Raw genomic sequence first — 12,489 nt, 5'->3', positions numbered from 1 at the left:
CCGGCAGTGTGCTCCCTCCGTTTGTGCTTGGATGTATCTGATCTACTCCGTACCATCCCGTCAAGTGTCTTATAAGACCATGTAACCAGGTGCCTACCATTCTCCATTATCAATAGGAGTAGGAGTGGTGCATGTTCTGGGAGCTCCGCTGGTCCCCCTCCTATATGTAAATTGATATGTAAATTGATACTTGTATAGCGCACTACTCACCCGCAAGGGTCTCAAGGCGCTTGTACGGATACCGCTGTGGAACCCGTCCTGGCTTTCCCTGTGAGGCGTCCACTCCTGGGCACCCCCAGGGTGAAGGCCAGGCATCCTTAGCGTTGTGGGGGCAGTTGTGGAGATTAAGCAAGCTATTGCCTAGAGTTGCAGAGTGGGACTCTATGATTAGAATAGGCACCGAGGCGAGAATTATCAGGTCCGTGGAATTTTTTAGCCCAAGACCCACCGAGGCAGGGAATTGAACCCTGGTCCCGGGCTAGACCTCTGCATCAGGGTCTGCCGCTCTAACTATTGAGCCACACTTCTCCACCTTCCACCTTCTCCACCTTCTATAGTGCCTCAAATCTTCGTGTCATCACTCCATAATTCAGGATTTGACCAGTGTCCAGCCATATTCATCCATAAAAGTCTGCAGGGGAATATTTCCCCATTTGAGTAGCAGTCTCCCACGTGAGAGTTCCAGCCTCTCTTCAGTGTGTTAACACTTTAACATATACAGTCAGTATTGGGTCTCCCCACTCCAAACAATTGGTATTCTGTGTTCTTCATCTATACATTGGCTTGAGACATTATCAGTTATTTCTTAGACCGTCCTGCTGGCAGTTAGCTCTGTCACATCATTATTTGGGACATTTCAGTGTCCTTCTAGAGAGTTGTGGCATTGTACTACATTAGGAAGCATCGTTTGTATACCTTCTCCCTGTGAAAAAGCTTACTGCTGCGTTGTCAGTCTTTCTTGCCCTCTTCTGTCTTTTCAAGCTTCTCATTTTTGTCCCAGTCACCTCATGGTCTCCTGCCTGTTCCTTTCCCACTTGTGCTTTATGGTTTCTTTTTTTAAAAAATTGTGAGGAACCGGCAGTTGCACACTGCCACCAGACTCTTGATGCAATGAATTTTCTTCCGCCACAATCGAAAAAATAGCAGCTGGCCATCTTGGAGGAGTGAATTAATAATACGAGTATGAGAAATTGAAGATGGCCACTGGTGTGTCAGCATGCATAAGAACACACAAGCAGCTTTTTCTTTCGATGAAAATGTATTTCTAGATTGCTACCCATGTGTGTGAATGTGTACTGATGGACTAATATTTTACTAATGCAAATGTGCAATGCCAATACAAACAAGGATTGGCAAAAACAAGTAGCTTTGTGTCTGGCTATTAAATGCACTACCGAGTCGGTTAGAGAGTGCTCGTTTATGTTAAACCTACAAAATGGATGTACTCCGTTCCTCTGTGACTAAATCAATATTTTTACTTCCCTAATGTGTCTTTTCCCCAACGGCCTCAAGGTCTTAAAGAGAGTGCTCTGGTGTGTGCAATAGAAGCACTGTTTCTGCGGGTAACAGTTTCTGTCGTTGAGCTGAAATCATCAAATTCTTTTATGTATTTTAGGCTTGCGGTTCTTGATTCTATTTATGTAATAAAACTGGAGTGCACAGATCATGTTTCCTTGTTTTCCAAAGGTTTCTACAGCAGACAAGTGTCGGTCCTCCCCTAAAACAATGATTTCCTGCAATAAGAAGTCACTTTATCTTCCACCCGAAATGTCAGCAATCCACATAGAATTCACTGAGTACTACTTCCCGGATGGAAAAGATTATCCTAGTAAGAAGCATGTTACGACGTTATTATAGTTTTGACTGACCATGTTAAGCCATTTGATATTATATAAATGTACATGCATAGCTAGCTTTTTACGAAACAATGTTGTACTTAAAAAGACTCAGAAAGCCCTTGGGGATGCCTTAGCATAAATGTTGGAATACATGTTTAAATGTGTTAATATTGAGTAACATCCTAAGCGTTGACATGTTGTGTAACTCTGTATTAGATGGGGCGTGAAGAGTACACACAGAGGAGTAAGTGAACTAAAATTGTGGTGATAGCCATCTTTCCTGCATCCAGAGCTGTTTCTTCTTTCGTAGACTGTTCTACCTTATCTTATATTATGTTCTATGAGGCATATTTTACAACGCTCATCTTGTAGCTTCAATGCTTTTTTGTACCTTTGTTCCGTGTTTTTGAGGATTCCGAGACAGGAGACACACCAAAGACTGGTTAGGTCTGTGAGCTTTTAGAATGAATGCATGCAACATGGTAGCACGTGGACCACACAAAAACGTAGAGCATCAATGTAGTAGAACTTACTAAATATGTGAGTCTTAAAAGCCCCGCTTAAAGTACTTGAAATCTGCCGGAGAGAATTCAGCAGCAATTTCACATTGAGAGTCCTATATCGAGAAGGCCAATCATCAAATGTAACAATTTTTTATTTACAATATATGTGTTATGCTAATTTATAGGTTGACAGGTGATGAGGTTTAATGAATATTGGTTAAAGATCTTGCCAGTGTGTTTATTGGTAATTTTGCTTTACGTTTTTAAGCTTGCTCATTGCCGTCATGTTATATAAGTGCATTAAGTAGTATTGAGGAGCCATGGTATCCATCAGTTCTCCTATCTGGTCTTTGTGGAATAGTTATAGTTCTGTTCAATGTGGTCTGTTATTGACTTGTGAGTAGCATATTTGGCTAGGTGGATGCTGTTGTGAGCACTGTGATATCCAGGTATGCGGTTTATTTATGCTGTGTTGCTTGTGTAGAAGGCCTTGTGCATAGTATAGCGTGCTTTACAGTTTACCCTGTATTCCATGGTCACTAGAGTGATTCCTTAGCTATTGTTTCAAGTGCTTGTTTTCATATTAAATCAGGATTTTGCTGGTTGATTTTGTTCCTTCCAGTAGAAATGTGATATACTGCAGAGAAATCTTCAATTTTTCTTAATTGTATTTCAAGTAACATCAAATTTTCTTTCAGCCACATCTAATTGCTTCTGTGCCAGTGCTGGCATCAAACAATAATGCAACTTCACCCCTAAGATGATCCTAAAGTGCAAATTTAGTGTCATGCAAATCCCTTAAATTAGGTGGATCAAATGCAGCTTAGTTGCTTTGCTGTTGTCTAAAAAAGTATTTGTTGATGGTACGCCAAATGCTTATCTGGAAGGTCGTACCCAATACTGCAATTTTATTATTTTTTTAATGTTTTATTTTCAAATTTGTCACAGACCATAAAAAGCAAAGGATGACCTAGTCACTGTCAGCAACATGAGAACATGTAACATGCAGTTATGCCAGAGCGTTGAACGTATGATTCATGATTCCGTTATCTTCAATTATTGTCATACAATCATCCCGAAAGGCAACCAGCAACTCCCCACAATAAAGCCTCATTGGTATGAACCGCTCTCCGATATCAGTCTCGACTCCAGTGGGGTCGTATTGTGTCTTGTCCTCTCACCACGGGGCCCATAGGCAGGACCCTCTGAATTGCTATCCCCATCCGTATGACTCTCTGCAAGTCTGGGGCAACAGTGCATCATGTTCTAGGCACGGTGAAATTGTGGAACTCACTCCCGTTTGATATAAAGAACAGTCCTACGTTGCTTTCCTTCAGAGGAGCACTAAAAACCTGGTTGTTATCTAACTAAGCTTCTCTTCTCTGTTATTTCTGGCAATCTTGCGCGCAACGCTTAGACGCCCTTGGGCATTCATGCGCTATAAAAATTTCCAATTCAAATAATGTACAGCCACATCTCAATGAATGACCCAATTTTTTCCATTAAGGGGGTGGAACCTCCCCGTCTAACGCCTCAGAAGCAAGCACATCCCCCTGATCCTCTGTCACTCCGTGCAACATACTCCCTCACTCCCAACAATCATCCTCCAGGTGCTCATCAGTGCGAACCTCTTTCATATGCCTCAACTCTGTCCAAGCCCATTCCTCCAGGTCCCTAGACCATGCCAGTGTTGTGGATCCAAGAACAGACATCAAGTGAATACCAACACTACACTTAGTCAGCAAAAGCCCCAACTCAGTAAATCTATATAGCACCCTACCACCCTTAGGGCATGGAATAAGGACCAGTAGACAGTGCTTAAGCCATAATCTAAAGGTGAATTTTGGTAGTTAGTTTTTAGCGACTAATCACCTCTTGCCATTACTAGGTTAAGCCACCACAACTCCATATCATGTGGGTATAGCCCGCTCTGTCCCCCTGCATCTCGGTCAGAATGCCCATGGGAATTGCAAAGTTGATTCAAGCCCTGCATAGTTCTACGTGACGGGCAGATTTGGATTTCCTTTTGGTGGTTTCATCCGAGCAATGAACTTAATTCTGTTTTCAATAAGATTCAGTTGAGGTCTATGGTAGATACTCAGTTTGATGAGGCTAAGCTGGGTCTAAGTTGCTGAATGTCAAGTGCAATATATAGCTGAGTGTTTGCATATTCATGGATGGTAATATCTACCAATATAAGCGAGTGAACAGTAAAGTTCATTAGGGTTCCACAAATTCTATGGAAGAGAGAATGTATATGTACTTATTGATTAGCGATGAAACTCAAGGCTGTTTCACATTTAGCCCTGACACTAATGCTCTTAATATTTCTCAAAAAGATCTTACCTTCAACATTCATTAAACCGGTCTGAAAAGTTTGGCGGAGGCATTCTGCAGCATATGGCAGGGTTGAATTTGTCCTGAGTATGGCAGGCGGCTCTGTGCCTGCTGCATATGTTATCAGGAGACTACATTACAGTAAGATCACCTGCTGTACTCTATTTTACACTTCCCACATAATGTTTGTTTGTGAGAGCAAAGCAGTTTGGATGTCATGTGCTAACAGATTCTCTTTGAGGATGTATGCAAGTGCTTAATTTGAGCAGGTTGATGTGGTTTGGACCCTCTAGTGCCCTTTTTGGGGGACCATCACTTACTTTCCCTGAATAGACTTTGATCCAGAGCAAGAGAGAAAAATGCAAAAGTGGGAAAGGAGGATGAAGAGAAATAGAAAGGCGGAAAAAGGTGGCAAAGGGGAAGGAAGAGGTGAAAATCAACCTGATAGTTTCTAGTGGGGAATTATAGAGAGATGAGATGGAATCGAGGCTACGCAGCCTTGGTACCTGGCACACCATCCTTTACAGGCTTCAGAGCTAAACATTGGGTCCCAGAATGCATTCTATCACAAATTAAGCACTGGATGCACTGGATCAGCAGTGGTTCCCTAGTGTGCCTGGGACTCATCCAATGTAACTGTAAAATTGTTCCTTTCTGAATGCTTGTCCACAGAAGCAGGAGCTCCGCTACTGAAAAACCCTGCTCTGAAAATGGCAAGACATCTCCATTTTGCAATCTGTGGTGTCTAACGTAATACCGCACTGGATTTTTGAATTCAGGGTGTACTACAAATGCATGTGGAATATGAACGAAATGTGGAATGCAGTACTCACAGTATTATACGTTGTGTTCTTCGAAGTGATTTGGAGCATAGAAGAATATATGCAGCCGAGGTTGGCATAGGTAAATGCAGTGCGGCAGGGTGGGAGGGGGTCGATGGAATAGGTATAACTAAATGAATAAATAATACCTATTCCGTTGTCTGTTGGCTTCCTCCGCTACCGTGCCCTGCCCGCCTCACCACACTTACCTGTGCCGGCCGCTGCTGAATATATGAATATAACTGAAAACAAACCGAAATTAACGGAGTTTCTATGAATAAAATGTTATCAGCATAGGTAAATGTGGGGCGGCAGGGTGGGAGGCGTACAATCGAATAGGTATAATTAAATGAATAAATAATACCTCTTCCGTTGTCTGTTGGCTTCCTCCCTTACCGCGCCCTGCCCGCCTCACCGCACTTACCTGTGCCGGCCGCCGCTGAATATATGAATATAACTGAAAACGAACCGAAAGTTTCTATGAATACAATTATATTGGCATTAAACACAAAATACAGTAGGCATATTAAAAAATGATGTGGGTCAAAAACAAATAATACCAAGACATTCAGAATAATAAAATTGAAACTTTTAAAAAACATTTAAGGAAATAATATTGATCTTAAAAAAAAAAAAGCAAAATAGAGACCGAAATTATCATAGGTATAGAACAATGGCGTGGGTCCTAAAAATAATATTGGTTGCAGAGGGTATAGGTCCATATCACAAAACAAGTTCAAGAAAATGAATAGCAGAGACGAACTCCGTACGCAGACCGGGAATTATTTTACCGAAAACATGGGTTCAGTCAACTCCTCACAAACCATATGGGAGGCCTTCAATATGGTGATTAAGGGCTTAGCTTGGTCGTTAAAGACGGGCTACACTGTCAAACAGCAAGAACTCTTGGCTCAGGTGGAAACTGACCTCATTGACCTGGAGCGTGAGCACTCGCGTGATCCCTCGCCCGACATCAGCCATAGGCTTCTCCTGAAACAGGATGAGTTTCGGTTAAAATCTAGAGAGCAGATAGTGGCTAGGCATCGAGCGACGCAACACAGACTTTACGAGTTAGGGGATAGGACAGGCAGGACGCTGGCGTGGCTGGAAAGGCGCGAAAAAGGCTCCTGATGGGTTCATAAGCTGACAAAGCTGGATGGTGACACGGTACTACACCCGAAAGAAATAGTGGAACGATTTGCTCACTACTTTCAAGGGGTGTACTCCCCGGCTACTATACAGCAGATGAGTCACATCAGCTTCTTGCAGACAGTAATGTACCGTGTCTCTCAGAGACAGATAAAGACGTTCTGGAGGCTGACCTTTCCACTGTAGAAATAGGCATGGCTCTAGGGCAACCTAAGTCGGGAAAGGCTATGGGGCCTAACGGGGTTCCTGTGGAGTTTCTGAAGGCTACAACCTCTTTAACAATACTACATCTGAAAGCCATGTATGAGGAGAGTTTGGAGAAGGGCCAGCTGCCCATTGACCAGCGCCTGGCCACTATAGTAGTTATTTATAAACTACTATAGTATATTTATATAAAATATATTTATTCATATATTTACATATTATTTATAGACGAAGATATTATCGAAAGTCTTGGCGAATAGATTAGCGACGGTTATCACTTCTTTAATCCACCCTGACCAGTCTGGCTTTATGCCAGGGCGTAACACGGCTCTCAACTTACGAACGGTACACAACGTCATGGGTAGACGACCATACATAGAAGGAGATGCAGCGATATTATCCCTTGACGCCTCTGTGACGTTCAACTCCATAGAATGGCCATATCTATTCGAGGTGTTGCAAAGGGCAGGGCTAGGCCCCAAATTTGTGGCTTGGATACGCTTCCTATATACAGGGGTATCAGGACAGGTGAGGGTGAACGGTTTTACTTCCCGAATGTTCGGACTTCGTAGGGGTACGAGGCAGGGATGCCCGTTGTCCCCGCTGATCTTTTCCCTCGTACTGGAGCCACTCTCGGCCTGGTTACGTAGAGACATGATGGTACGTGGCATTCGCTGGGCGAATGATGTGGAAGACCGCATATCGCTCTATGCGGATGATATCCTTCTGTACTTGACATACACACATAGGTCGATCAGGGTTGTCTTAGACATATTCACGAACTTTGGTAAATACTCGAGATTTGCTATAAACTGGCGCAAGTCAATCCTTTTCATGCTGAAAGGAGAGGTGCCACGTCTCCCAGCACAATGTGTGATAACGGTAGCCACTGACGGTTTTCGATATCTAGGGGTCTTTGTTATCTCGGACCCAGCCTGTTTTTATGACTCAAATTTGGCTCCGCCTCTGGCTAGATGGCATGCAGATGTTAAGAATTGGAGGACCCTACCCTTGACATTGGTGGGGAGGGCGGTGCTTTTTAAGATGCTGGCCCTTCCTCGCTTCCTTTACGTTCTCCACAACTGCCCTTAGAAAGTCCCAGATTCATATTTCAGAGCGTTTGAGGGTGAGATCACCACCCTGCTATGGGATGGGAGGGCTCTAGGATTGCTAGGCAGAAACTGACAAAAAGTTGGTATGATGGGGGCATAGCCCTCCCAGACCTGCAGCGCTATTACTGGGCGGCGCATCTGGTGACTGTCAACCATTGGATATATTACCCTCCAGATGACCCAGCATATGCTCTGGATAGATATCAGACTGACCGTTTGGGTTATTTGGGTGCCCTGTTTACCACAGATAAGAAAAATAAAGGGACATTTTTTGGGCCGACTAAGCACACACTTGATATTTGGCGCATAGTCACGTCTTGACTGGGCTGGACAGACACATTATCGTTGGCCACACCACTTTGGTTCGCTCAGAAGTTGGGGAGGCTGGGATATCAGCCCGGGTTTGATAAATGGGACCTCATTGGGCTGTCCACAGTGGATGATTTGGTTAAAAAGGCGGCGATATTGACCTTTTAGTGAGCTCCAAGGCAAGTATCAATTGGCTCAGGGGGAAATCTACCGATACCTACAAATCAGACATGCGTTACAGGAAGCCTTTCCGTCTTTTACGGATATACCGGAATCTTTCCCTCTAGAAGACCGCCTGCTTGATGGACCTCTTAGTTTGAAGGCAATTTATTTAACTTATAAAAAATTGAGTAACAACCTTCCAGATACTTTCTCGAAGCTGGCAATATGATATAGGCCCTATAGGGGATGAAGAATGGCAGTCAGCCCTGATGTCCCCACGTGAGGCGGCCATCACTCAGAAATTCCGCCTGATCCAACTTGGAATACTTCACCGCTCATGCATAACGGGGACAGTTTGGGCAAAAATAGGGGCTAAACCCGACGATAGATGTGGAAGGGGGTGTGGCCAGCAAGCCACGTTTTACCATACCTTGTGGACTTGCCCCAAGGTACGCCCCCCCTGAGAGGCAGCCACAACCCATATGTCCACTGCAGTAGGAAAAGAAATAATTCTCACCCCACGACTAGGACTGCTAAACATTTAGGAGGCCACAGACCTAACGGAAATCGAACAACAGTTCACTACACTGGGTTACACAATGGTGAAGAGAGAGGTGGCTAGGGGTTGGGGGGACAAACCCCGCCTCGTGTCACCTTGTGGGGCAAAGAAATGGACAGGTGCATGCTGGCAGAGACGGAAATCTATAAGGCAAGGGGGTGCCCTAAGAAATGGGATAGGAAGTGGTCCAGCTGGAACAGACACAGGGGAGATATATGTGTGTCGCCCACGGTAGAAATGGAAATGCGCAGACAAGAGAGATTGATGGGAGATGTGCCTTGAAGGCTATTGACTGATGGTGACTTGTAATTTCCCAATGATATTCTGCAATGTGTTGTTCAAGCATGTACTGTACTATTGTGATTTTCCTTAATAACCAATAAAAACAAAAATAAAAGTAAAAAAGAAAATAAATAGCAATGGTGGACCAGCCTTAGGATGGGGTTCATCTGTTCAGTGCACACATTCCATTTGCTGCAGAACCACTGCTAGGACAGGAAACAACCTTTACAACGCAGTCATTACATAGCACTACCTTTCCATAGCAGTCCTTACATCGCAACATCCTTTACATCGCATGTCATTACAACGCAGCCATTACATTGCATGTCACTACAACACATGTCATTACAATGCATGTCACTCCAACGCAGACATTACATCGCAAGTCATTACAGCGCATACCATTACAACGCATAGTACCCTTACACTATCCGACACTTACCCTACATTTGCACTCACTGGAGTTAGAATAGTAATTTTTACCCATACACTACCCAACACTTACCCTACTGTTGCACTCACTGGAGTTAGAATAGTAATTATTACCCCTATACTATCCAATATCTACCTTAAATTCAATGTAATAGCATGCATTGTAAAGGTATGCGTTGTAAAGCTATAATGCAATGTAATGGAATGCGCTGCAAAGGTAGTTTTCGAAAATGCAATGTAATGGCATGCTATGTAAAAGAATGCGTTGTAAAGGAAGTTGCGATGTAAAAACTGCATTGTAAAGGCATGCATTGTAAATGTATGCGTTGTAACCTCATACATTCTGCTCGGACAATTGTAGTGACCAGGAGCCCGCTGTAGTGTAGGATCCAGTATGCCAAGCCTTATGGGATAGTATGATTTGCCTAAAATCAAAAGACACATTTTTCTGTGAGTAGAGATGATTAAAGTTCATTCAAGAAATGCACTGTGCACCACACAAGGCTTTTGAATGTTGTGGGAGAGCCATGGAAGCACCTCACTATGTATTTAGTCTGCAAAACAAGGATGATGACACACATACAAAGCCCTACACAACACTGTACCAGAATAACTGATAGGTCCCATACACTTTCACCAACTCACCAGACACCTACGCTCTGCCACACTTTCACTTGCAACTGGAGGTCGCGCTTTCTCCTACACGGCGCCCAAGACATGGAACAACCTCCTTCATCACATCAGAGCCTTCCCTTCACTTTTTCGGTGCCACAAAAAGACCTGGCTCTTCGTATAAGCACCTTGGGCACCTTACACCTACATATCTGCCCAAGCGCCTGGATTACCTCTGGGGTAAATAGTGTGCTATACAAATCAATATAAAAAAACATACTCGTCCAATGAGAATAAGTCAGAGAGAGTTAGACTGGGAACGAACCAGGGAGGAACTGTTTGCTCCACATGGATCACAGTGTGGTAATAAAGTGAGTGTTACAATGCTCTTTCGTAACCAAACTTGTGACATTTAGCCCCTCAACTGGGTCTTCAAAATAAGGCATTCCTTCTCCTGCTTTGTTGTATCCCTTCATAATAAGCAAAGGAATCCCAAAGGAATGCTTTCAATCTCCGCCATCTGATTAGCGTGCTTCTGAATAGTCTTTTGGAGGAGGCGTGGGTGGTCTATGTTCCCTGACCACTCCTTGCTATAAGAGGGTGTGGTGAAATGCAGACAAGGGCTCCACATTTTATAAGGGTCAACCCCAATACTTTAAAGCTGTCCCCTATTGTGGATGCCCAATACGCATGCTTGAAGGCCTTTATGTCCACACCCAATGGACTTATGTGGATAGGAAAACACACTTACTGGACAACAGGTTACCTGCAACGTTTGTATGTGCTCGGAACATGGCTGTGCTTAGATTACTATTCTCTTGATCTCCTTGATCTCCTTGTCTAATTATGTTTGTGTAGAAATCACTGTTTGAGCTACAAGTCATTAAGCTCTAAACTGTTTATCAAAAGCAGAGTTTTGAACTATAACATGTGAATGCTCAACTAAGATTCAAAAACTAGAATCAAAGGGTTTTGGAAAAGCTTGACAGCCAAATGCCTACAGCCAACTTTAAAAGTGGATTTAATACAAAACCCTGGTTTTGCTACAGATTTAAGAGATTCTCTAATATAAAATTAACATGCTCACACATACTTGTTTTATTAGACTATAAGATCTATCCATGAATAATGACAACTGATTGGTAGGTGGGGTTAGCGCATAAGTTAGTGTTTGTGCCTGCAAAATTGTTTTATTGGAAGTTTTTAAAAGAATGTTCTTGAAATTACTACTTTTGTAATGTTGCATTTACCATCTTGTTCCCCCTTCAGTTCCCTGCCCCAATTTGTATGTCCAGCTGAATGCCCTGCAGATAATTCTGGATCACAGAAGTATCCTTTGGCTCAACCAGTTTGTCTTGGATTTGAGACAGAGTCTTAGTCAATTCATGGCTATGTACAAACTAAATGACAGTTCTAAATCTGAAGAGCATATTGATGTCCGAGTCGACGGGCTAATGCTAAAGGTAACGTAAAAAGAGATTAGTCTTCTTACATTGACATGCTGGAACTTTTTATACCTTATTGTATGTTATGGTGTGCTTTTACAATCATACTGATGAAAGAATGTATGTTTTCATTATTATTTGTGAAAAGGCAGATTTTTCCATTGTGTATTTTACGGAGTACGAGTTTTCTGGTTTCTGATCTTTAATTACTCTTGTCTGGTTTCTTACCTGGCCGGCACCAACATGTTCTGGGCTATGATATTGTGAACTCGAACTTTAAAGTCCATCTTGTGTACTTGGAGAAGGGCAGAAAATCTCTTACGATAAAAAGACTTGGGGCCTGATTGTGAGTTTGGTGGTCCGATGGACATCCAAACCCACAGTGGCCGTGTGGCCCAACTGCCTTATTTCAAGTTGGGCAGTTGGACCTCCATGGGACTGCTTCTACTGCCAGGGATCCGTGATCCCTGGTGGTCTTGAACCAGTCTGAGGCCCGCAACATGCTGGCGGTGCCGCTGCAGCACCGCCAATCATATTCAAGTTTCCTCGCTGCCACAGTTTTAATGGCGGTGAGCCTGCTGTGAAAACTGTGGCAGTGAGGAAACTAAGGGGGCCCTACTGGGTCCCCTGTTGCCTCAGGGTGATGGGGTGCATGCAGGAGGGCACATGGTGTGCCCCTCTGTGTACATGCACCCCAGTTCCTGCTCAGCATGGACTGCACCAG

The 12,489-nt window shown here is 43.5% G+C and overlaps 1 protein-coding gene across 1 annotated transcript in view; it reads left to right on the top strand.

The window, feature by feature from the left end:
• Positions 1-12,489, top strand: part of BLTP3B (bridge-like lipid transfer protein family member 3B) — a 349,381-nt gene that overhangs the window by 214,880 nt on the left and 122,012 nt on the right. The window contains exons 12-13 of the mRNA XM_086918075.1: positions 1,687-1,828; positions 11,590-11,783. Coding sequence (XP_086774201.1) covers positions 1,687-1,828; positions 11,590-11,783 — 336 coding nt within the window. The remainder of the gene's footprint in view (positions 1-1,686; positions 1,829-11,589; positions 11,784-12,489) is intronic.

Source organism: Lissotriton vulgaris, chromosome 1_1 (genome assembly GCF_964263255.1).
Source record: "Lissotriton vulgaris chromosome 1_1, aLisVul1.2, whole genome shotgun sequence".
NCBI lineage: Eukaryota > Metazoa > Chordata > Amphibia > Caudata > Salamandridae > Lissotriton > Lissotriton vulgaris.
This window is presented reverse-complemented; position numbering and strand designations above follow the sequence as displayed.